The sequence below is a fragment of the Vanellus vanellus genome (genome assembly GCF_965231255.1).
Source record: "Vanellus vanellus genome assembly, chromosome: 1".
Classification (NCBI taxonomy): domain Eukaryota; kingdom Metazoa; phylum Chordata; class Aves; order Charadriiformes; family Charadriidae; genus Vanellus; species Vanellus vanellus.
Genome location: NC_138905.1, coordinates 195546209 through 195573194, shown reverse-complemented (window position 1 = coordinate 195573194; position 26986 = coordinate 195546209). Strand labels below are relative to the sequence as shown.

Sequence of the window (26986 nt, the reverse complement as noted above, 5' to 3'; positions counted from 1 at the left end):
GAAGCATCCCTCTCCTGCTTCTGCCACAGGCTTCAGGAGGGATCCAAAACAAAGAAGCAAATCCCCAAAACATCCGGAACTTTTAATACCTACTGGTAAAAACTTCAAGTCCTTTTTTTTTTTTTTTTTTACTGTGAGCTATAGAAAAGCACAAACATAATGAGGAAAAAAAGGCCTAAAAAGCCATTATATCTGTTCTCTGTAACTAAGAGTGTCACTGGAATACATTGTTGTCACAGGATAACAATATCCTGTAGTATATTTACTTTGGAATGTACAGAAAATGTTAGTCTATGAGTAAATCCTTCTAACTCAACTGCTGCCAACATTACTGTGCAGACTCTAGAACAGTGAAATTTTAATACATCTGAAAGAGTCTGGACTGGACATAAGTTTACTTCCGCTTCTATTGTTAAAATGAACTGCTAAAAGGGAGGGCACACATATGTAGATTTGAAAAGAAAGTAAAAAGCAATAATCAAATCAAAGTCAGATGAACAGGACCTGAAGGGACCAGATGAGCCACTGATTCCTTTGCAACAAACAGTCAACCATGATTAGGTTGACTGCCATGATCAGATTAGTAATGTAAAAGGTAGCTGTCTAAACTACTCACCTAGGCTCTGCTTATAGCTCAGGAAGAGAGACAGATAAGGCCCTGGGAAATTCATTTCATCTTGATCTAAAATAGGTATGATGGTTTGCACCTTAAACATGCTTCTCTCTCCACAGATAACAGAGGATCCCTTTACAGCTGGTTTAGATTGGCTGTTTAACATTCTGAGAACTAAAGATAGGGAGGTTAATCTGAAGATGATTATTTTGCTCTGATATGATCACGGGGGCAAATAATTGATTACTGAACATATAATGCACTAACTACCTCGAGTTTCAGTGGCAAAGTCCCTAATGCCCCATTTAAGCAACATGTCAGTGCATTTACTTCACTTCAAATAGTTTTTTATGTATGTTTAAGTGCTTTTCTAGGCAGCTGAACATTGGCACTCCTCTCTCTAGCATGTTCGGTAATAACATCATCTTTTTTTTCCTGCCTTCGTCCTCTAGCAGTTCCCAGTTTCACTGTTAATGCAAAGATATTGGGTATTTCCTGCGCTCTTTCTTGGTTTCATGCTGCAAAGTTAGTTTAAGCAACTCTTTCAGATTTCCCAAAGCAGCAATGAACCACGTAAGAGAATCAGTTGCCCACTGTGCAAACACATGGAAACACTGCTAATTACAGCCTTTCACCCCAGTTAGCAACGACAGGGATTCAGTGACAGTCATTCCTGAGTATCACACTAAGCTATTACTTTTACATTATTCAGGAATTAAGAGCTCTTTCAGAGTAAGAAGTACTAGAAATCTTTACAGGTTCCTTTACAGGTTCCTCTAGTTTGTAGCATCAACCTTTATGTATTACATAATTTTCAGCAATAAAATTTTACAAAAACAAGGTATCTTATCCCTTATCTTATACATTTAATTGAAATATGTACTGTATTTTCATTCTGAGCTGGCTGACTAGCTTGCCTTTCAGAGAAAAAAGGGGAAATATGAAAAAGAGGAATCGCTACTTAAGGTGGGTGTCACTACTGCTAATAATTTGGTTCTGTTCTTTTCAACTGAAACATTAAATGAGCATAGCAATCTTGTGACTACCAAACGGGCAAGCAAGTAACCGAAAATTGCTTCAGCTTTCTCAGTTAAGGGCACTTTGACTATCCTTGGGAACAATGAAACTCCAATTGATACAAAAGAAAAAAAAAGTATTTAAAATAAATAAACTATAGCAATCTTTCAATTTCTAGCTCTTAATTTTTTTTAAAAGCAGCTTTTTTAATGGATTTGGTAGATGAATGCAGTGATAAAGACTTTGACCCAATGGCATTAACAGATGCTGTTGCTATATTAAGAAAGCATAATTATTTTAAAAAGTCATTGATTTGCACGGTTTTTTTCTTACCTCTAAAATCTCTGACAGGTATATGCGCCGCTCATCATTAGCTTTGTGGTAAGCCTGCATTTAAAATAAGGGATATAGGCTACCATTAAGCAAAATATTCTGCAAGTTGAATCATACAGGAAGAAACAAATATACAGCAGAGCTTCTTTCCAGTGACAAATTTTGCAGAACTATTCTATTGTTGTGTTCCACACACACTGTCTGTTTGTCGGACAGTAATAGCTTTTATAGATTAGAGGCATATAGGGACTACAAACCTTTGCTTCTTGTTCCAGTCTAAGTTCATAGTCTTTTAGCTGATTCTGCAGACTTTTCTTCTCTTCTTCTAGTTGTTTAAGAACCTCCTTTAAGGAACCCTGTGGTTATAGTAAATAAAGCAATGTTTTACAAATATTTCCATTCTGTGTAAAGACACCATCACCATAGTCCTTATTACAGAATCACAGAATTATCAGAGTTGGAAGGGACCTCTAGAGATCATCTAGTCCAACTCTCCTGCTAAAGCAGGATTGCCTAGAGCACATTACTCAGGACTGCATCCAGGCGGGTCTTGAAAATCTCCAGGGAAGGGGACTCCACAACCTCCCTGGGCAGCCTGTTCCAGTGCTCTGTCACCCTCACCGTAAAGAACTGTTTCCGTGTATTTGAACGGAACTTCCTGTGTTCTAACTTGTGCCCATTGCCCCTCGTCCTGTCACTTGGAACCATTGAAAAGAGCCTGGCTCCATCCTTCTTCAACCCACCCTTTAGATACTTGTATGCCATAATAAGGTCTCCCCTCAGCCTTCTCTTCTCCAGGCTAAAGAGTCCCAGCTCTCTCAGCCTTTCCTCATAAGGGAGGTGCTCCAAGCCCTTAATCATCTTAGTTGCCCTTCACTGGACTCGCTCCAGCAGTTCCCTGTCCCTCTTGAACTGGGGAGCCCAAAACTGGACACAGTATTCCAGTTGTGGCCTCCCCAGTGCCGAGTAGAGGGGGAGAATGACCTCCCTCGACCTACTGGCCACACTCTTCCCTATGCAGCCCAGGATTCCATTGTCCTTTTTGGCGACAAGGGCACATTGCTGGGCCATTGTCTACCACAACCCCCAGATCCTTCTCCTCAGAGCTACTTCCCAGCAGGTCCGCCCCTAACCTGTACTGGTGCCTAGCATTCTTCCTCCCCAGGTGCAGGACCTTGCACTTGGTTTTGTTGAACCTCATTAGGTTCTTCTCTGCCCAGCTCTCCAGCCTGTCCAGGTCACGCTGGATGGCAGCACAGCCCTCTGGGGTGTCAGCCACCCCACCCAGTTTGGTATCATCAGCAAACTTGCTGAGGATACACTCTGTCCCGAGTGTTTTATTATTCTGTTTTATTATTCAAACATTATAATATTTATCATTCTATTTGCTTCTTGTGCACTTTTTGTTTACATGATTCTGGCTGGCACACTGCAGACACAAAAGCAATTAACCATATGCTACAATTATCAGTTATGCACTACACATTTCCACTGTGTTAAAATGATACAGATACCGTTGTCCACACTACTGCTCGTTGATAGGTTAGCAAAGTCACTTTTTGGTGACCAGCCAGAATTGCTCCCTTCTTCTAACTTAAGTTCACTCTGATGGCTTCTGTTTAGTAGGAGGAAGGTTTCAGATCTCACCTGCACATCCATTTCCAAACCACTTGCCGAAAGACCTGCTGCACTGGCTGAAGAGGCATATGGGATGTCAAAGGTAACCCACAACAACTTGTCTAGAAAGCAGTATTTTGTGGGCAGACTGTCTTAATTGTGTAACCATTTACCTTATCTACAATTGGGATGAGCTAGAATAACAGTGGTAGAGTCCACTGTTGGTTACTGGCACTAGCCAGTTGTTTGCTGTGTAGTGGAAGTAGAATGCACACCCAAGCAGGTCCTCCTCCATTTCTAACACAGGAAACTGCTTCTCATAATCCCTTTCATAAATTGATCCACTGCACCCAGTAGAGACAATCTTATTGGGAGGCTCTAATAATAGATGGCTTTTTTAATTCCTTCCCTCAGATTATTGAAGGTCAGTTTATACCTGTTCTTGCATTTAAATTATCTATAAAATAATTTCTCCTCTTCCTCCCTTGTGTTTGCCCCCAGCACACATAGACAGAAAACACGAACATCTTTTTACAACGTTCATTTTACTAGGATAAATAAAATGAGCTTTTAAAAATGGTCTCTCACACAGCAGGCTGTCCTTTCAACTAATCATGATAGTAGCCCCTTTTACACCATGCTGGACCTCAACCTTCTTACAGTTGGAGAACGGAACCATACTGGAGTATACAGTACTCCAGAAGCCATCTCACTACCTTGAACAATGTCAGTAATACTTCTTTATCTGTATAGATAAAACTTAGGATTGCATTTTCCTTTTTCACAGCTGCATGGTGATGGCTCACAGTCAACATAGGATCAGCTAGAATACCCAGATTCTCCTCTGCAGCTATGTCCAGGTGATCAGCTCTCAATTAATAACAGAATTTATTATTTCCTAAATATTTTGGTCTATACTATTAAATTTTAATCCCATTTTTAACAATCTTGTCTTCAGTGTCATTCCTTTTCTAAAAAACACCCAGATCCCTAGTATATAATATCTATATTACATAATTGGTATCAGAAGAAAGATGTCATAATCTATTGCTACTTTGTGTATCAAGTTCATGCATTAAACGTTAAGATTAGTCCTAAACCTGGTCTTGGAAGAACTCTGCTTGTGCTCTCCCAGTAGCCTCCTTCACTAGTCATCGCTATCATCTTCAATTTGCCAGCTCTTTACTCCTTCAACAAATGTACTAATTTTCATCTTCTCCAAATTAATCAGTCACTCCTCATGCGACATGGTATCTTTATCAGAGGCCACAGTGAACAAGATTACTGTATTTATTGCAAGAAGAAAACCTATTGTCTTACCACAGAATGTCAACAGGTTTGCCCGCCATGAGCCACTTTTAATAAATTAATATTTCAGTCTGGTTTTGCAACAATTATTCCTCTTTCTCTTTCTCTATCTTAAAACTAAAAAAAAAAAAAAAGATTTGCTTTTCTCCAATGCACACAATGCCATCATCCACAGCTTTATTAAAACCACCTGCTATCAGATCAGTGATGTAGCAAGCCAGTTCTTTCAGAATCCTAAGGTGCGGATTACCTATTTCCTTCAATTTAAGCATATCCAGCTCCTTGAGTTTTCCTTAGGATTTGGTTACTGTTATTTCCTCTTCCAAGAACTTGCTGACATTAGCTATTTCTTCCTTTGTCTTGCATTTCATTATTTCTACCTTTACTGAAAACTTAGGCAATATATACATGTTTAATTTAAAATGAATGAATTCATGACCACTTGATCTGACAGCTTTTATGACTGGCTTTTCTGCAATGTTATTCTAGATTTTAAAAATCTAAGCCAGCATTCCCTCCTTTTTACCCAGTATTTTCTGATAAAATGTGTTAACAATCACATCCACTGAGATCTGTGCCTCATCGTTATTACTAGCACTTGGTTTTCAGTCTTTATTTACAGGTTTCACATACGATACAATTTCTGGAAGTAATCTAATAATATTATATCCAAAACCATGCATCCAAATGTTATATTTATATCTATATTTGACTTTATGGATGGAATTTGAGCCGAGGTGAGGATATCTACGTTTGAGTGTCCATATGCGAACCAAGCTCCTACTAAGAGTCACAGTCAATACCATCAATAATGCGCAGAGATTCATTCAGCTGAGCAGCTAAAGAGCTCAACTCAGTTGCCATCTGAGATGCCCTAGAGTGTCAAAAACATTCATGCGTGGCAGATATGACACATGTTGCAGGACAGACATCCTTCTGGAGCAGCAGTGGGCTACTCTGCACTGAAACATCTTCAAGTCTCTTTATTGACACTACTATTCCACTGAAGACGTCCACTTAGGTAAATCTAGATACAACTCTTTATACTAAGCTGACTGTATTAATTAGACCTGCACTGCTTATAGTAGGAAATAATGATCTAGCCAAGTGGTAGACATTTACATGTAGAAAATACTGATGTCCTAATATTTAAGTGAGTCATGTTGTTCCAATATAGATTTCAATATTATTTCCCAGTATTATTGTGATTAAAATTTGTCTTCCTTTCCATTCTCAAGATGAATTAATCCAAAGAGATGATGAAGAAAGAACAAACAACATTAATGTAAAAGTCTCACATCTGCTACATACCACATCTATCTCCGTTTTGATCTTTCCTGCCAAGTGCATACCTTCAATACTTGTTATCCCATCATGTTTTCATTATCAATGTTATTACATTTCAGGCTAATCAGGTTCTTCCATTTGTCTGCTTAGCCCCCCCTGTGTAAAATAAGTATCTGTTTCAGAATTTTTGCTTCTTTTTATTTCTAACTCAGGCATCTCCCTAGTCAGAATAGCTGAATCCTTTCAAGTTCTGTACTGACTACCTGACAACTGCCTTAATAATCAGTTATTTCTTCTCATGACCTTAATGCTTTGCTATGCCTTTATTTACCAAATTTTCCTGGTAAACATGGAAAGGAAGGTAATATGACTCTCTTCAAATATTCTCTCTTTTTTTTTTTTTTTTTTTTTTGTGGAAATTTTTCCCTATTTGTCATGCAAACCTCAGATCCAGAAGATCCATGTGTGGTGTATTTCTCAGAAAGTTAACGAATGCTTGATAATGGTAAAAAAATCCCAACAGATAGCCACCAAACATATACATCCGCCTCTTATATTTGCCTGCTTGAAATCTCCAGTCTTCTCCTTTCTAGCATCTGCAGATCATTGCATCTTTTATTCTTTTTCACATAATTTTCAGTACAACGTTACTTATTCTGTACAACATGCAATTTACTCCAAATTTTATTTTTCACAAAAACATTGTTACTGAGATTTCCCTAGGAATGCAAGATTTTGTGAGCATGGCAAAAAGCATAGTACTTTTAAAACATGTTGCAAGAGAGAATAACCCCTCCTACTGCTCAAAAAAAAAAAAAAAAAGAGATACAGAAAAGCTACATCTTCTTTCAAGAATGTTTCGCATATGACTAAACTGTTATTAACTTTAATCTGTTACAACAGACACACTGGAGACATGGAAAAAATTGGGTTTTTTTTGTTTTTTTTTTTTTCCTAATTAGAACAGAATTATCTTGGATGCAGATGAAATCTTTGTCCTAGTACAGAAGGCTTCTACAGTCAATACAGTCAACACTGGCCAATTCAAGGAGAAAAAGTAAGCTGCAGATTAAAGAGAAGATTTGGCTATATTCCACTAGGGTCATGTGCTATTTCATTACAACATCAGTGTCTTTACAGAATTAAACAGGACAGATAGAGAAGGCCTCAGCACTGTCAGGCTAGGAAACTTTTTTTTTTGTCTTCTTGACCTGACTGCACATTAAGGATTATAACCATGTGACAGCATATTTTGTACAACATATTTTGTACCACCTACAACATATTTTGTACCACCACAGTAAGCTTAAATGCAGTAAATACAGAAGTTCATGCTGCTCTCCAGATTTGTTCTCTGTAAATCCACAGCCCACTATTTATTTCCTCACTAGATTGTCCATCAGTGTTACATAAGACAGCAAGACTTGGTGTTGCATCTGTTAGTCACAACAGAGCAATTTCATGATAGTACTCGTCTAATTTCTTTGAGTTCTTTCACCTACAAAGTAAACTACTTTTAGATCTTTTTTCATTTCATCTTTTCAGAAGCACTGTCTATTTTTTGCTGCCAGTGCAGCTGGTCCAGTGCAGATGCCTGGGCATTCGTTCAGCTCTGGAGCAAGGACCATAGCCAACCACAAGCAAACAAACGGTGCACTACACTGCTTCTGATGAGCAAGCAGACTGAAATAGATTGATAATGTGACTAAAGTATACAGTTACCATCCCTACAGTATCTAGCTGCCTCATAATTTGTAATGTACCTATGCTCACAATTCTCATTCACAATAAGAAAGTTATATTATTCCCAACATATAGATTGGGAAGTGAAGCCCAAAATCAAAAAGGGACTAGAGTCTAAATTGCAATTCAGGCAGAATTTAACATCCTAATGCTAACAAAGCAATCTACGCAATGTCATACATTCTTCACATATGGCTTTGTCATATAACATAGGTAGGCATCTGAGCTGTTGATATTGTGGTTGCCCATAAGCACAGGCTTAATCAAGCCGCTTAGTCTGCTGCTGAAAGCCTTTATGGAGTCTCAAAACAAAGTCTCCTGATGGTCATCTCCCTAATAGAGCACAACCTGAGAAGCACACTCCACCCACATTACATGACGAAGGAATCCTCTTCTAACAGCCTAAAAATTAACCCACAAAGAAATTACATGAGTTACATATTTGTCCTCTGCCACCCTAAGAGCTTGAACTCGCATATCTCATATCCTGAGAGTGCTCTTGCCATCACACTTAACTACTGGTGAGATAATTTTTGAAGCCGGGCTGTTAATCAGTCAGAAATGCAAAATTTACATGGATAGAAAAGGAACAAGTGAGAAAGGCTGCAAGGTCTTGCCTACTTCTGGAAAACAGGGGATTTCAGACACAATTCTTGAGCATTTCTTACCAACTTCCCATTGGTTTTCCATCTCTACTACACGCTCTGTTGTGAATCCCAATCTAGCTGCCTTTCTCCCAGGCAAACTTACGCAGCTAACTCAGCCTTCTGACTTCTGTTCCTCTCTCCACGCACCTATTTGATGATTCAGAACTCAGTACGTCAATACTGAAGTTCTTATGGGAATCTAGTGACACAGATGTTCCTACTACAACTAAAAGACCTCTCCAAGTCCCCAAGCACTATAAAATGCAATTTCAAAAACAGACACAAGAAAATTTTAAATGGTAAAACTTCAAAGAAATTCTAGAGACCCACTTTAGCCAGGACTGGTTAAAAGTTACCTCCTACCCCTATTTTCAAGGCAGTAACTGAAGAACTAGCTGAGACCTTATGCATCTGAAGTCTTCAGCTGCTGCACAACAATACAAATCAAGAAGTGAGAAACACCAGCATGTGAACTTAGCCAAATCATTAAGGGGTGGATTTGCCTTTCCTGAATTCTGTGGGAATTAAGTAGAAAGAACCCTCACTGAAACAGATTCAATTCTCGATGCTTACGGTTGTCCAACCAGCTTAGTGCTTACTACAGTAAAACAACAGAAAAGCAAAAGCTCATAGAAAACAGTTTAAAGCATACAGTAACACAGACTTGAAGCAGAGTTCTTGGAGCACAGAAAAGCCTCAATACAAAGCAAGGACCAATGAAAGCTCAAGAGAATCAGAAGAAGCCTCCCAGATATGCAACAATCCCCTAGAAGGAGAAATTGCCAACAAAACTCCAGGATGAACCAGTAAGATACATTCTGAAAAAGCTTTTTAGAAGTGGTTTAACTGAATATTGAAATGTTTTTTGAAGTTAGATTTATTAAAGGTTCTTCTACTAAGCCTTGAATAGCTGGACAATGTGTTCCTGAAAAGGAGACATAAGCTGACTAAGGGATTTAACCTGAATTTAAGATCCTTAGTTTTCAGTAAGTCGTCCATGTCAAGCCACTCTGAGCAAGCTGGTAAGTTAAAAGACACACTGAGATTTTAAATGAATACTTTCTTTATGTATCGGAATTTTGCAGGGTTTAGCAAGATTCACTCTTAGAGCAATGATACATTAAGTCTTGAGTCCAGCAGCGACCAAAGCCCAGAGTTTCACAAAGGGAACACCAATTCTCCAATTCTTCTTTTTTTCACACAATTTCCTTTTTATTCGACTGAAGTTACATATTTGGCTTAACACTTGCCAGAAAATTAAATTATACAGAATGATACTGCAGCTGAATTTTAAGGCCACCCACATAAGTTGCTCTCATTCTGGATTTTTCCTTGCCCTGCTACCAGTGGCAACTGAGGTGACAATTTCTATCAATCATTTCACAACAGACAAGGTGACAAATTCATGGCACCAAGAGGCTCAAACCTGCTTCCGTAAGAGCCCAGCTCATGCAGACTATTGATTCTTATGGCAATTTGCTTCAGCTCTAATCCTCTTTAACTTTTCTCCATGAGTTAGAACAGAAGCAATACATCTGTCAGTCGTGTAGAAAAAAAACCAAGAACACAAGAAGCCTTTGCAATCCATTCTACTTGACATTTTAAATCAAATGAAGTTTTGTTTTGAAAATAAACTCCCTTCCCTCCAACACTTGGAGCTGACGTTCATCAGCTGATTTAGCTGAATTTTTTAACATATCATTTTAAACTCATCAAGAGCAAACAGCAATACTACATCTTTAGTTTCACTGTAACAGAATTTGATTTTATGTTGATATCAATAAACTCAGTCATATATTACTGAAAAAAATTATACATTAAAAATATTTAGCATAGCATATTTCTACATAGAATATGCACTCGATATATATACACTAGATCCTGTAAGTGCTGACATACAGGTGAAGAAAGGCTCCCTGTACTTGTCTAAATGCCAAGTGCCCCCTTGTGGTTAACATCATCTCTATATTCAAAACCAGATCGTGTGCTGAACTACATGAATGCAGTGTGTCCTGTTCACACCAGACATTGGCAACGGCCAGGGCAAAGAAATCAGCCTGGAGACTTGCTGGAAAGTTCAGGTTCCTTCAGTGTAATAATAGGTGTGGGACACTGCTACCCTAAGTCCTTATGTCAATGGTCTCCACAGCATTGCTCATACAGGTTATCTGCTGACTTGGGGAGGAGGAAGTTAAAATGGAGATCTCCATTGCTGTCGTTCTGATTGACTGAACAAGTTGTTGCTGACTCTGAAATGTTTCACATAGTATCTCTCCTGGTAGGCCTCAAAAAGGCTAGAGATTGCTTCTTTATACATTTTATCTGGAAAATATCCCAGGCTCCCAGTCAATTGCTAAGGAATTCTTGAGAGCAGCCAGCAAATAACGTCACTTGACTGTAAGATTTTTCCCTGATTCTTTTCTTTGAAATACAAAGTGTATTCTGCCCCTGGGAATACCACAAAGTAATTTGAGTAAAATAGTCTGCTGGTTTGTGCAAAGCCACCAGGAGGAACAACTAATGCCAACATCACAAGGAAAGGAAAAAATGCAAATCAAAAAGGTCTCCTGGAGGCATCCAAAATACTTGTCTGAGGTCAGATGAAAGAAGTAGAAAGGGGAAGTCTGTGAGGAGGCAGGATACAGCTTAGGGCAGTCACACTAGACTACAGAACTTTCTCCAAAATACTTCCAAGTGTCACAAAAAGATAGGAAAGATAGGATAACAGATTCCTTCTTTCCATAGAGCTACTGGTGACTTAATCCAGCAAAAGCAACAAGGTTAATTTAACAGTGACTTGCTAGGAGAATTGTCAACATTTCCTATACCATTATCAAGTGCTGATGTTCCCTATAGGCAGTTATCAACACCTACTGCAATACAAAGTCTTCGCTGTGTGTTTTCACAAACATGAGATTCCTCTCCTGTCATGTTGCCAATGCTTTCTCCAGTGGGACACTGCCACACTTTCTGCTCGCAGTTTAAAATTGACGGGAAAAACCCAGAGGTGGTTGTGTGAAGGTCTCAGTTTCATGTTCACTGTGTTTTCAGAAAGGCAGCTTTACAAAGCCAGCATCTGGCCCTCAATGTCAGAATTTTCTCAGCTATGGTGCTGGACATTCCTGAAAATAGTGATTTATCACAGAAACCTTGGTTCCTTGGTTAATCTTAACTAGAGCGTTGCTAAGGCAATGCTATCAGGAGTGTGCTCTTCTGAACTGATTTTGCAGTATGCTTTTCAGTATTTGCATACTAAAGTGGCTATCTAGGGATTCTTTCTTGCAGAAATGGTGAGAGAGAAAGGAATAATTTTCTTTCTGCTTATATGCAAAATTATGCTTAGCAGAGAGTATGTATTTCACCAAAACTCATTTAATGAAAAAACGCGAACAAATGAATGCAGCATGTTTAAGAGAGGCAAGTAAAACTCATATCATGTTATACTTTAGAGAGAAGGCTTTCCTTCTGTAATTATTTCTGAAGTACTGTATGACATTTGTATTATTCATTGGGACATGAAGGAAATTACTGACTAAACAGTTTTCAGTGTTAGAACTCCCTTGAGCTTGTCACTGTTTAGGTTATTTTTAATCTATCCTCAGTACACAAAAATGATTTTCTAAACCCTGGCTGTAAAAATTGGTGTGTTCAAGGTATTGGTTCTGCACTTACTGTCATATGACACCTACATGATTTTTTTGAAACAAACAAAAAGGATTATCTCAAGTCAGTATAAGGACTTCAGAATGATAACTGTATATTTAAATGGTTTAAGGGTGTTTTTAATAGCAAGGAATCATTCATCAGTACAATTCCAATTCTAAAGCAAAAATAATGCAAGCCATCTGCAACAATTATCGCAATTTATCAACACAGAAAATCCTCTGTGCTTCCTTGTTCATCACTCCACAATTTGCATTTGTATTCTTCTCTTTCATTCAAGTTTTTATAGCTTGCTGACTGCCAGGGTCCCTGATGACTAATCTTTTTTTTTATTTTCCCTGTAGTGCTTGATATTGAGAAAATATTTTATGCTACCTGTCTCTAAATGGGATGAATTACTCTACAGACATGTTTTTCTCCTTCTATTGACTATGGTAGGACCTTAAATGACTAGCTGAGTGAGATAAATCTCCTTACTATCTTTGAGATATCTCCTCTGTTAAATACAGCTAAAATTACTTAGGAAGTTAAGAATTATTAGAGGCCCTTCTAATTATTCTAACTGCCTAATTCTAACTTCCTTGGGAACATAAGTTAAAAAGACTTGCAAATACTATTTAATTTTCTAAAGATGTTGCTCAAAACAAAATCTACTGTCTACTATTGTCATATTCTAGAAATGGCATCATCTTGCTGTAAGAATCACTTTGCGATCTTTCCACAGAGCTTCATTTGCAAATTCCAGTTGAAAGCTGAATATCATACTGTAGATTTAACACACACACACTTGATTTTATATATACCCACTCTCAGCATTTTTACTTTGAGCAAATGTAGATTGATGACTGGCTGCAAAGCTCTTTGTTTTTCTACACCCACTCACCACATCTGCTCTTTATTCTCATCTGTGGAGAAGCTAAATATTCCCCCCTACTCTCTTGAACAACTCTCAAAAACATAAAAAGGATTTGGATAAACCTACATGCTTAAACACCACAAAATTATCTGTGTATTTTTTTCACCAATGTTTTATCTCCTAAAATTTAAAAGAAAAAAAAAAACAGCTCTGCATTCTCCAAGAGTACCTGTAAATATACACCGACTTTTCTGATAGCTTCAGTGAAAAAAAAAACCAAAAACCAAAAAACAAAACAGCAAAGCCCACAAAATACAACAATTTTCTTCCCCTCTTTCCATCTCCTGTTAATCAAAGCAAGGGAAAATGAAACATTTCACTAAATCCCTCACAACTTTTTTCCCCTCTGGCTAGCAAGCATAAGAATATATTAACTCTAATCTGGAAGGCTGAAGGAATGATTTAAAACTGCAGAAGAAAAACCTACAGCATGGCACATGGGCTCCAGGCTTCCCTAGGTGTCCCTGAGTAAGTCTAGGACTTTCCACAGGAGTCTTCTAGACTCCTGCCAGCAGTATGAAACTTTGAGTTGTGCTGTCATTATTTCCTTTGTGGGAAAAGTAATCAAACCTCTCAGAACCATAGCTCATAGGTGAGGAGGCAAGGCAGTATTTAGTACAGATTAGAAATATACTGGATTGCTGCAGCCCAGCTGCTGGTAAATGAGATTATCCTGCTGGTAATGACTCTTTGAGTGCTTGGCAAGGTGTAATTGGATTTGTTAAGACAGTACTAGCAATTGGATGGAAATAAACACTTCTGATACTGTAAGCATGCATACCAGTCTGTGCTTTACAGGCTGACAGGAGTAACATTGTCTGAAGCAGTCACTACTGTAAATTTTCGAGATCAATGTTCTGTCTTCAAGACTTCTCTTCAAATATAATCCCAGTTGTATTTTCAAATCAACTCTGTGAAACAGGAAAGTGGGATGGGAAAGATTTTGTTCTCTTTTTAATTAACTGTTTAAAAAAAAAATACCCATGGTCTCTATGATAGTACAAAAACTGGAAAGAATGTTTACTATCTGAAAGCCATGGATCAGATCACAAAGAGCAGTTAATTATTCACACACTGCTTACAACAGAGACTCATTCCCACTAATAGGGCATGCAGCCTCCTCTAGGCTCAGTAAACTCCCATTAATCTTCAGAATCTGAAGCACAAAAAAGTAAGATGTAAACACTTCTGTAAGCATAGGCAAGCGAAATAAAAATTGTCAGAGCCCTGCCTTATAATGTTCATCATTCCTGCTTATGTTATAAGACTTTATCATGTCTTTATCTGCCCTCCTTATTTCTAAAAGTGGGTAAGAAGCAGAAAAGGTCTCAAAGTAAAAGATTTCAGCAGATGACAGACTAAGGAAAAAGCAGTCCTGAACCTAAAATAGTTTTCACTTCATTTACTACTTTGGAAGATTAAATGGCTAAAATATTTCCTGTTTTTTTCTTGCTATTCTCTCCTCAAGATCACAGAAAAATGTTTTATGCTTTGCTGAAACACAGGTCATGAAATATGAGTGTATTAAGAGACAAATTTTTAAAAATGAAAACAGATACTACGCTGCAAAAATGGTATATTTACTGTACAATGATGAATTTTCCTGTAACTGTACTATGCAAAATGTTACTGCAACTATTCACTTATGGCACCACAGTTGATACAAAACTAGGAGTAGTGACAGATACACCAGAGGATTTTGTTGCCATTGAGAGGGCCCTCAACAGGCTAGAGAAACGGGCACAGAGGGATCACATGTTCAGTTCAACAGGGGCAAATGCAAAGTCCTGTCCCCAGGCAGAAATAACCCCAGGCATCAGCATATGCTGAGGGCTGACCGGCTGGGAAGCAGCTTGGCAGAGAATGACCTTGGGGTCCTGGTGGACAAGAAGATGACCACAAGTCAGCAGTGCACTCTTGCTGCAAAGAAGGCCAATGGCCGCCTGGGCTGCCTTAGGAAGAATGTTGCCAGCAGGTTGAGAGAGGTGATCTGTCCCCTCCCTCTAGCACTGGCGAGACATCCCCAGAGTGCTGGGTCCAATTCTGGGCTCCCCAGCACAAGAAAGATACAGATTTCCTGGACCAGGTCCAGCACAGGGCTACAAAGATGATTAAGGGACTGGAGTACCTGACAGATGAGGAGAGGCTGAAGGAGGTGGAAGTGTTCAGCCCAGAGAAGAGAAGGCCCAGGGGGATCTCAGCAATGTATATAAACACATGATGGGATGGAATGAAGAAGAGGGAGCCAGGCTCTTCTCAGTGGTGCCCAGTGATGAGATGAGAGGCAATGGGCACAAACTGAAACACATCAAATTCCATCTGATCACAAGAAAGCACTTTTCTTACTGTAAGGGCGGTCAAACACTGGAACACATTGCCCAGTGAACTTGTGGAGTCTCCATCAGTGCAGATCCTAAAAACCGAACTGGACTTGATGCTGGGCAACCTGCTGTAGCTGGCCCTGCTTGAGTAAGAGTGGCAGACTAGAAGATCTCAAACGGGGCCTTTCCAACCTAAATGATTCCGTGATTTTGTGATCAAGGTTTAACATTTTTCCACTTATTCATGGAACTACTCCAGCTACTCCAACTCATGTGCCTTACTGCAGGTCCAATCACACAACCTTCACTCTGTCACAATTTCAGTACATGATTCTTCCTGACATTCAGGTCTTATGTACCTCTCACTTAATGATTTTACTCTATAAATGTATAAGCAACCGCATATCTGAAACTATAAAAAAGTAAGCAGGACGAATTTTTTTGGTTTCTGGACCAGGCTGGTGATATTTTCTGTCCTGAAAAACAAAGATTATAGAAGTTCTTCAATTACACTGTGATTTTTTGTTAACCAGCTAAATGCAGTAGTACTCACCACTGGCATTTGATCAAAACTGCGAACAGTGGATAATTTATCTACAAATAAGCAGAAAATGTGACCCATTGATACAATTTCAACATATAATCACTTATTCTAGTAAAAAACAGTTATGAATACCCATTTCTACCTGCTGGATTGCCACGAATAAGCTCTATCTTCTCTTGAAGAATATTAATTTGCCTTTTCAGCTGTTTGTTCAATTCTACTTGTGTCTCATATCTGGTTTTCCATTCATTTCCTTAAAAAGAAATACAAGGTTATTCTGTTTCCCAGATTATTTTGTGCCACTTCAAATAAAAGTTAGGACTTTTTCAAACTGTTCCCACTTTTTTCTGGAGACTGAGAGAGTCTCCAGTTAGTAATCCTCATAATGAGGATTTTTGCATACAAAAGAGCTTGAAAATACAAATGAAGGGAATTTTTCACTGGGCTTACTGTGGACAGAATATTAACCAACTTTATGAATTCATGTTATTCATAGTTTCATTAATAATTAAAGCTAACATGCAGCATGTAGTATTCCTTAATTTTACATTTGCAACATCACACCTATAATAGTAATTTGAAAAGGGAAAACAAATTTCTAAACAAAAATTTGCATCTCTATATCTACCCAAAAGAATTAACTTTCTGTGTTTCCTAATCAATTAACAAGACTCTGTTGCAATCACTTACCTTCATCTTCAATACTGCTAAGTCTTTTTTCCAGTTCTGTTACTGTGTTTCTCAGTTCAAATATTGAGTTTTCAAGCATTTGCCTGTGGTATTTAGAGAAGTCAATAAATTGGCTATTGCATTAATCTTATTATAAAAATAAAAAATAATAAATTGAATATATTTTCAGATTAAGCATCTACTGATCTTTCCTATGTAATTACATCACTTTGCCCATGTTTTTTTAATGTTTTTTTTTTTTTCTCTATGGACACTACAGTGCCTTAAAAACAAAACAAGCATTTCTACTTTGTGAATAAAATTACTTCCATTAAAAAACAAAACCAGCACTTCCTAAAATTTAATAACTTTCTACCAGATCATCAGAATTAAACAAATGTAGAGAAGACACCAGCTTTAATTTTTCATCAAAAAGAAGATGCCCAAGGAATATGTTTTTTGAAACAAGAATATGCCTGAGAGATGTGCTATTTGAAATTCTGAATTAATTCTTCATTTTTGACTCACTGCTCAATGATTAATCATTATTTTTTAAATTGTGCCCATAACAAAACCAATCAAAGCATACCATGTACTATGACAATCAGAAAAGAAAGCCAGTGATTAAAGTAAGATGAGTGTTACAAAAAATATTGGAGCTAAAGCCACCATTTTTTTTCAGTACCTTAAATTTAATATTGTGGGAAAATATATTTTTGCCCATTGATTTCTTCTGTATACTGGTCAGGCAACTAGAGAACTGACAAGTACCATGGAAACCAGACTCTTTCTGCCTTGGAAGGTATGACCAGAAGCAGAAGCTAGCAGAGGACTTCTCTGATGACAGCACAACCCACCTGCATGCATCATACAACGTGCTGAATGATTCTTATCATTTTAAAGTGGCAAAATGCCACTAAACTGTGTGCTACAATGAATCATATGATCTCAATCACATTACAGGGAAATTACTGCTAACTAATCTATTGACCATATTTATGCCAACATCCTGGTTCTCTTTGGAGATGTCTATGAAGAAATGCTTTTGCCTATGAGATCTTGGGAAGTCAGCCAACACTAGCATAGCTGCAAGAAAAACACAGCTCAACACAATGTAAGAGCAGTTTGCAGTTTGGTCCTTTAAAGTCAAGTTTGGAAGGCCAAGCTTTCAAAAGGACAGGTCTCTATTCTTGGGTGCCTCCATTTTTCAGTGCCCAAATTAAGATATTTTAAAAGAACTGAGAACACAACTCTGCAAATAAGGCCCTTTGGAAAATAATTTACAATACCAATATGATGATAGATGTCATTTAAATCTTAGCCTAGTTCATTAAAACATGCAAGAGAGAAAATCATTATGCTGTCCTATTGTTTGTAGTTGAGTTTTTTTTCAAGGGGGTCTTCCATGTCAACATGGATCTTCTCTTTCTGAACATGTCCATAATGAGAAATGCTCTTCAAGAAATAGTTAATTAGCCTATGAGAAATTAAAACTCTGATGAAAGAGCTGTTGCACTCCTCATGATCACATTCAGTTGGTGACATGTCTTTTCCATAGATTGAAACATCAGATTTCAACTGAAAGCTGCAGAAGCACACCAGTGGGTCTTAAGAAACAGAAGAGATATGCCTGGAATGGGGAGGGTTGAAGAACTGAACTAGCAAAGAAATGTAAAGAAGAGTAATTTAAGGTAATTCAAGTAAGTTTTCAGTGCAAGAAACACACTGGAGCAGAGTAAGACAGACATCTTGAATGGCAGGGGAGAGCTGCGTCTTCCAATCCCTCCTTGCGCCATTGCTCTTTTTGTTCTACGAATGTTAAAGGGGGACAAAGGCAGAGAACTAATGACAGTACTGGTAACCTGCTGGAGACAAAAAGGGTATGGTGAAAACCCCAGCAAAAGACAGACTTGAAACACATGAGTAAAAAACCTTAGATGCAGGAAAATCAAAGGAAATCTGACTGCTGCTGCCTATTTGCTTCCACTCCAAATGAAGAGAGGCAGATGGCTAAGAAGAAAGACAAAATTTTACTACGTTGCTGGTATCACTCCCATACAAATAGGTAAGGTTTCTGTAAAGCAGATTTCTATGAACATCTCAGTGCTTGGAAAAGAGGAAATTATGACAACAGTGAGAGTTAAACTGGGATTTTTGGAAGGAAATAACACTGTAAATAAGACACAAAGCTGTAACTAGAGCTGAGCTGTATCAAAATGAAATTGTTTTCCTTTTCAAACAAATCCTAACTAGGTGCTTAGATGGATGCAGAGGGATAACACAGGAAGAATGAGTTCTTTAAATTCAGTGTTTTCAGGTTTTAATTTCTGTTACTATTCCAACACTATATACAACATTTCTTACATTGGATTTTATTATTCTTTCTGCACCATCAGCAAAACTGCCAGCCAACTTCCAATTATATTTTGTCCTGACGAAAATGTGTACAGAAATGATAAATTGTCAGGTGGCAGATTGTAATTGCTACACTGACAGAAAGTCTTATTTTCATTTGGCAACTGAAACCAGTTTTTCTAAAAAATATAGTTATTATTAAATATACCCCAATACTCTAATAGCACCCAGAAAGTAGCCAGATTGGAACCTCTCTATTTTAGTCAGTGTATATTCAATAAATTACAGTCTCTGCACTGACAGAGAAGGGATGTAGAAATAAATCACTTTGACCAACTTGGTAAATACTTCAGCTTTTTTAAGTATCAGAGTATTTTGCATTTCTGGAGTTATTTCTAATCGTGATAGGATGTGATGGTCACACCATGTATCTGTTACTGTGAATTTAATACAGTTGCATATAGCTGCCTGCCCAAACAGAGACTTGGCCTTTACTTAGAGGGACTGTGGTGTGACTTTACCTGCAACCTCACATGTGTTAAACATAATTAGACGTATTCAAGGCCTATGAATCTTTCCCATATCAATTGACAATTCACAGTCATCACAGAAGAAAGCCCACAAATCCTGGAAGCTCACATTTAAGTCATCAGGGGAACTTAACTCCATCCTTGCATGCTAAGCATAACAAGAAAGCTCTTGTGAAGAAAAGGAGAAAAAAGTGCATTTCAGATAAGAAGGCTGTGATTGAAATGACAAACGAAAAAAATTGCTGAGTTCCTTTTTAAGACAGTTTACAGGTATTATTTTACTCTAAAGTGACAGCCACTTAGGATGAAAGCCATTTTCCTGCACGTTTTTCTATCCAGATCTGGATATCTGGTACATGTTATCAGACAAAAGACTGCCTGCAGCCATTTTCTACACTGGAGAGAGAAACCAGTGACACATTACAGGAGAAGCTCAAGACAATCATCAGTTCTAGGGCATCAGCTCTAGGGCATCAGCTCTAGGGCATCAGCTCTATAACTTAGCAGAGCTTTGTGGATTCCTGTAAAAGACCAAATATATAGATGCCTTCAGATCCTACAAACAAAGCAGAAACAATACTGCGCAGTGTAAAAGGCACCACAGGGAAGAGAGTATACAGTATTGAAAGCTACAGACTTCTGACACTTGCAGTCAGCAGTCTGCTGGGAAAATACTGCAGCTTTCCTTGCCAGGAAAGCCACAGAAGCTGAAATCTCACAAGCTAAATTAACACACAACTCCATCAACATTAGTAAGTAGCTGACATGCATAAATATATGGCTTTAAGACGTCTTTGTCTATACTGTAGTATTATATGATTTCTCTCTCTCAGAAACATTTGCCATGACATTTCCCAATCAAAACCTGTACTGAATCTTGATTACAGTAATTCAGAGTCACATTTAGGCTGACTTTCATTAAAGCCTTTAAAAGATTTCACAGTATTATGTCCACAATCATTGAAAATCAGCAGGTACTTCAGGCGCAGGCCCCTTATGGACATGGATGGTTCAATTTACTGTTTGAAGTAAAAATCTCTTCATAAGTGTTAAACGAGAGTGGTAGGTGGGCTGTTAGCAAACTGCCTAAATGACACAGTAATCAAATAAGCCAGTAAAAAGATGACAAGGGTGAGATGGCTGTGAAGGAATGCAGACAGCTATCTGCAAGCTAGTCATCCTCAGCCTGCTTCATACCCAATGGAGAGAAACAGGCACCTCCTAGGGTGTGAGTCATCTCAGGCTAAAACAGCCAGCCAAAGTAGGTCAGATGAATCACACCTTCAAAGAGCCTTTCTGTATTCATTGCTATACATGCCACTGGTTTAGACATAGATGTCTAACAAGCATGGTCATTAACAGTTAGGTTGAATAAGTAACTTCCGTGAAATAGGCAACAATGGTATTGTCTATTTGCAAACACAAGATACACACCGGAAACAGCTGTAGAATCCACCTGAAGCAGCAAGTCTTTTACTGTCATGCTGTATTTTCCTTTCATAAGCAAATAAGTCACCACTTCACAATGTGTCCTGGGCTTTGGGCCCAGTCTTGCAGAAGATTCTCAGGGATATTAGCAAGAACTTAAGGTACATAAAGAATCCAGGTTTTCATTAATTTAAAAAAAAAAAAAATCAAAGCAGTGAAACAAAGCCAATACCATTCTCCTTTTTCACCTGAACACCCATAATATTAGGATTGTGTGTCAGGTAAAAGAACTGGCGCATGCAGAGGATAACATATACTACACTGACACACTACTGTTCAGGAGACTTAATAGAAGGACATTTGCTTACATGTTGGTGCAAGTATGTCCAAGCCCCATTTTGTGCCATTTTGAACACAGAAGATGCCTAACCATTTTGACTCTTAATATTGGTTTCCCCCTTTTCATTAGTGAATAAACATTTTATAACGTCCACAATTGCAGGACTAGTTTGAATAGAATCTGCAGCCCAGACACTGAAAGAAACCTTGTCCAGGGGAAGAATCAGTATGGAGTAGAATGTTTGAAAATGGTATGGAACTGTAAATATTAAGAGTCTGACTTAAGGCAGCACAAGAGCTTCTGACATTTTCTAACTTTTAATTTATTAATATTCAAAAGGCAATCATGTTCTGTAACACTGGGAAAAATGTGTAATTTCCTAAGCAAACTGGGAAAAAACACAACATAGAATCCTGCCACTGTGTGGGCATGAAGAATCATCAGAGCACTGAACCATTTTCTGCATAAGCAAGGGGACTAACTGGTAGTAGTAGCATGTCCTCGTCTTCTCTGCAAACTGCACTAGAGTGAACCTTCCCTGTAGTGCACCTTCCCTGTAGGTTTCAGAGATATTTACTGATAGTAGAGAAGGGTAAAATTCAGCTTTCCAGTTTTATTCAACATTACGGAAAAAAAGCCTGTTTTAAGAGCACCTCATTATCCATTTGATTCTTCTTCCCCCCAAACAGGCGTGCAGGTCTTTTCTGTTCTTACCCCATCGTGGTTTCCAATCCCAGCGTACTGGTTTCAGCTGGGATACAGTTAATTTTCTTCAGCTGATATGGTGCTGTTTGGGTTTGTGATTAAATCACCGTTGGTAACACAGGGATGTTTTAGCTGTTGCTGAGCAGTGCTTCTCCACATCAAGGTCTCGTCTGCTCCTCACACCGTCCCACCAGCGAGTGGGCTGGGGCTGCACAAGGAGCTGGGAGGGGACACAGCCGGGACAGCTGACCCCAACTGACCAAAGGGATATCCCATACCATGTCATGTCGTCTTCAGCAACAAGAACTGGGGTGGGGTGGCGTTTGCCAGGGCTGCCGTTGCTTCGGGATTGGCAGTGGTTGGCTAGTGGTGAGCAATAGGGTGGTTTTTTATTCACATCGCTTGCTTTTCTTGGGTTTGTTTCTGTTTCCTTTTTCCCTTTTTCTTACTGAACTGTCTCAATCTCAACCCACAAATTTTCTCACTTTTACCCTTCCGATTCCTTCCCCCTCCACCGCACAGGGAGGGGAGCGAGCGGCTGTGCAGCCTTTAGCCGCCTCCTGCGGTTAAGCCACGACACCCAGTCCTATTTCCCACGCTTGTCCAGTACCAGCCGCATTTTTGGCTGAAATTATCTATCCCCTTTATTCAGGCTCCTTGTGCCAGTGTCTCCAGTCCCAACCACCGCATCAGCCGCCCCACCCGCCCATGGCAACGGCCGCCATTTTGCCGCAGGGAGGCGGCAGCAGTTCCCCCCACCCCCCACACGGCCAGTCCTTCGCCGCGGCTTCCCCGCAGCAGCCGGTCGCTGCGGTGCCCGGCCCTAACCCCGCCGGGCACTCACTTCTTCCGCCTCTCCCGCCCCAGCTCCAGCGCCAGGCGGTCGGCATTTGCCGCCCGACCGCCGCCTTCCCCCATGGCGCCGCTCTCCCCCCTCGCCTCGGCGGCCGTTGCGCGGGGTAACGGCCGCCAAGCGCCCGGCGGGAGGCCTGAGGGAGCGGCGCGGCGCGGCCCGCCCTCCTGCGGCCGCGGTGGGACGGCAGGTCGGCGGCCGGTGATCCTGAGTCCCCGGACCGGTCACCTCTCTGTCGCTGCCCAGGGGGAGCGGAGAGGGGGAGACCGGGACCGGGCGGCCGGACTGGCCGTCACCTCCTCCGGCCGGTTCGTGCGGGGTGGGGTGTCGCTCAATCTGCACACCTTTGGAGCAGCTCTCTCCAGTCGCTGCGGGAACGGCCCCTCGTTCGATGGGATTTTTCTTCCCTTTGTCCAGGGAAATGCCCAGTGTGTGGCTCAAGCAGCACCAGAAAGCCATGGGAAACACCCGGTGGGGTTCTAGCCCAGTTAAAAGAGTTAACGACCACACAGGATGAACTGTTGGTGTGCTAAGCTTTTCATGACCTGGGAAACACAATTATGTGCGGATATCGCTTCTTGTGGATGGAAAGTTGCACAGTTTTAAATAAACACTTTGACCCACACATGAAGGCAGGCATGGCACAGCACGGCAGGCCTTGGTCTTAAGAGTGCCTATCCTGTATTTTAGCACCCTTGCTAATTGTGGTCTGCACTGTGAATAAACTAGTTTGCAAGAACCTAACTTGAGATGGGTCAGAAGACCTTAGAATAATCAGTCTTAATCATCATAGAATCATAGAATGGTTTAGGTTGGAAGGGACCTTAAAGATCATTGAGTTCCAACCCCCCTGCCATGGGCAGGGACACCTCCCACTAGACCAGGTTGCTCAGAGCCCCATCCAACCTGGCCTTGAACACCTCCGGGGATGGGGCATCCACAAGTTCTCTGGGCAACCTGTTCCAGTGCCTCACCACCCTCAGAGTGAAAAATTTCAGTCATCATTGATCAAGTCAATGGAGTCAATTGGTCCATATATACTGGCTAATATTTTATTTATCTTGCAATGATCCAGATTCATGCTTGACAATGTTTGATGTTGCATTTTTCAAACAAGGAATTTCAGATTGGTTCATGGCTTTCTCAAGGTAAAGCTTTATGGGATGGACTGAATTAACTGATTAATGCTGCAAGACTGGCATCACCTTGCCAGGCTCTCCCTGTCACCTTCTCTGTCTGTTTCAGTGCCAGCTCTGACATTTGTGTAACTCTCTAATGAGCCAGTACAACTCATGAAACCTAGGCGACTTACATTGGGGAAAAAGCTTGCTGTTTCTGCTGGTTAGTGAGCTGAAATGGCTCACCAGCTGCTCAGAAAAGCACTGCAGTTTACGCAAGGGACAGGGTGAAACTGGGAGTGCTTAGCGTGCTCGTAGATCAACTCGCCATTCCATGGGACCTAATGCTCACTAGAGAAACTTACCTGTTCACTTGCTCAGGAAGGCGATGGACTGTGATTTTGCTTTACTGGTATACCATGAAAAAGCAAAGGGTATAGTTTCTCAGTTGCTCAGAAGTAATTCTGTTGGGCGAGCAGCAAGCCCAACGCAATAGCCCTACAGCTTGTTGGGTAACAGAGGCACCGCTTCCAAAGTTTAAAACCAGGGTTATGTTAATACATTACTTTAACAAAGCACAAATCACCATTACCATCCAAAGCCAGCCCTGAAATTTTGCAAATTTTAGTCCCAAGTTGGTAGTTTGTGACACTGGGATGGGCCAATCTAACACCTTACTGATACTGCAACAGCAAGGTCACTAATCCAGCAGGATCTAGCATCTGGGGGTAGACAGTAGGATGCAGAGTGAGAAGCTTGATCATAAGAAGAAAAAGTAATTTTAATTTCACTTTTCTGATATATATTAGGGCAGGAGGTGGTTTTTGACAGTCTCAAGTTATAATTGATGCTATCATCTCATCAGTGAATTATCACTTGAGGTGTGGAATGAATTCAAAATTGTCTGAAATACTTTAATCAAGAAACAAATTTAGAAGAGTGCTGCACTGTAACTGCATTTAAATTTAGCTGCTCATTTTGCCTTCAGGATTTACTGAATGCTACCTTTTTTAAGATACATACTGAAAACACATTCCGTACCAAACCAATAATTTAAGTAATGACTTGGACCTAGGTTAGCATTCAGAACTAACTCAGTGTACTGAATCTTAACACCAAAGGTATTAATCAGTAACCATTTTTCTTGTTACCAGCTCTTGTGAAGAACTGCTTCAAGATTAACTTGACCAGCCTACTGAATAGTTGTCAACTGGAGGGCACATTGAGAGAGCTCAGAAAGATCCTTGGAATCGCAAGGAAGTCTGAGAACAGAGTGCACACAGGGTAACTGAGGGCTGTATCCTGGCCACAGAGTACTCTCTCTGTCCCAGGAGACTTTTCTTTGACCTCCTCTCCAGGATGCTTTCAGGTCCCAGCCTCAACTCAGGGATTACTAGGTGTCCTAACTAGGTAAGCTCTCAGGAACTAGGTCACAGTGCATGTAAGGATGAGCCCAGACCACACTGGTTGAGTTGGCACAAGACAGCAGGTCTAACTGTGTGCTTCGCCAGACAGTTTGGGAACTGGAGTGGGAGAAGAGCAAAAGTGTCTTGTGGACTGAGTGTGAAAAGGTAAAACTTCAAACCACCAATATTTTTTACAATTACAGCAGTAACGCAGTGACATTTGCAACACACAAGAGCTTTCCTCCATTTCTTTATTCCAAACAAATCTGTTAAAATTTGATATATAGATACCTACAAATGTACTTCAGACTTCAGTTCTTTTAAGGCATTTAATGTTATTTTTGAGACTAAAAATTTTAGTAAGAAAAGTTAGGAAACTTGGTCACAACACAATGTGATTTGAAAACAGAATTTTATACTTAAATATGTATCTTCAGATTATGAGAAGGCAATAAACAGCTAGAGTTGCTTAAAAGCAAGGTAGACCAGTTGCTGAAGACAAACAATTGGATTATGATATAAATTAATTTTTAGAAAGAATTAGTTACTTTTGTAGCACCAGTACCTAGGGTATGATGAGATGACTGGCTGTGTGAACAAGGGAAAACTGGTGGATGTTATATATTTTGACTTTACTGAGGAATTTGATAGTCTCCCATAGCACCTTTATAGCCAAATCGGTGAGTTACAGATTGACTAACTGGGAAATAAGGTTGCTCGAAAATTGGCTGGGCCATCAGGCTTAAAGTGTGGTAATCAGCAGTATGACTGCTTGACTCTGGGATCAATACCTGAGCCAATACCCGAGCCAATACCCTTAACTCTTTATTAACAACCTGGAAGACTGAGCACACTCTCAGCAAGTTTGCCGATTGTGATGAATTGATGGGAGCAGTCACCATGCAGGAGGGCAGGGCTGCCATTCAGATCAGGGTGTACAGCCTGGAGAAACAGGCTGCTGAGAGGAACCTCACGAAATTCAACAAAAAGCAAATGTAAAGTTGACATTTGGGATGGGAAAAGCCCGTACATCCGTACGGTCTGGGGGCAGTAACTAGAATACAACTTTACATGAAAAGACACAGGGGTCCCTGGTGAACAAGCTAAGCATGAGCCAGCAACACACCTTGCAGCAAAGGCGGCCAGCAGCCTCCTGGGCTGCGTTAGCAAGAGCATAGCCAGGAGGTTGAGGGAGGTGGTTCTTCTACTCCATTCAGCACTTGTGGGACCACGTGCTTAGCTTTGGGCTCCTGAACAAATGCTAAGGGCTGCCAGGCTGGTCAGGGGCTGGCACATATGTCCAGCCTGGAGATGAGAAGGCATAAGGAGATCTTAGTGCTGCCAACAGCTACGTAAGAGGAGGGTGTAGAGAAGACAGAGAAGCCAGACTTTTCTCCAGTGTGCACTATGGAAGGATAAGCAGCAACACACCTGAGAGCACATAGAAATTTTTGGCCCAGTATAAGGGAGAAATATTTACCTTTACCAGAATCAGATTTGGCAAAGGTTGCTCAGAGAGGCTGTGAAGTCTCCATCCTTGGAGATAATCAAAACATGAGCAGAATTGGTGCAG

At 40.0% G+C, this 26986-nt stretch overlaps 1 protein-coding gene across 1 annotated transcript in view; it reads right to left on the bottom strand.

Moving 5' to 3' along the window:
- The window catches only part of LOC309673129 (coiled-coil domain-containing protein 169-like), a gene marked incomplete at both ends in the record, with an annotated part of 28497 nt that extends 5543 nt beyond the window's left edge, over positions 1–22954 (bottom strand). The window contains 6 exons of the mRNA XM_082484844.1: positions 1964–2017; positions 2221–2319; positions 16019–16059; positions 16152–16262; positions 16700–16782; positions 22881–22954. Of these exons, the coding sequence (XP_082340970.1) occupies positions 1964–2017; positions 2221–2319; positions 16019–16059; positions 16152–16262; positions 16700–16782; positions 22881–22954 (462 nt within the window). The remainder of the gene's footprint in view (positions 1–1963; positions 2018–2220; positions 2320–16018; positions 16060–16151; positions 16263–16699; positions 16783–22880) is intronic.
- Positions 22955–26986: the final 4032 nt, after the last annotated feature.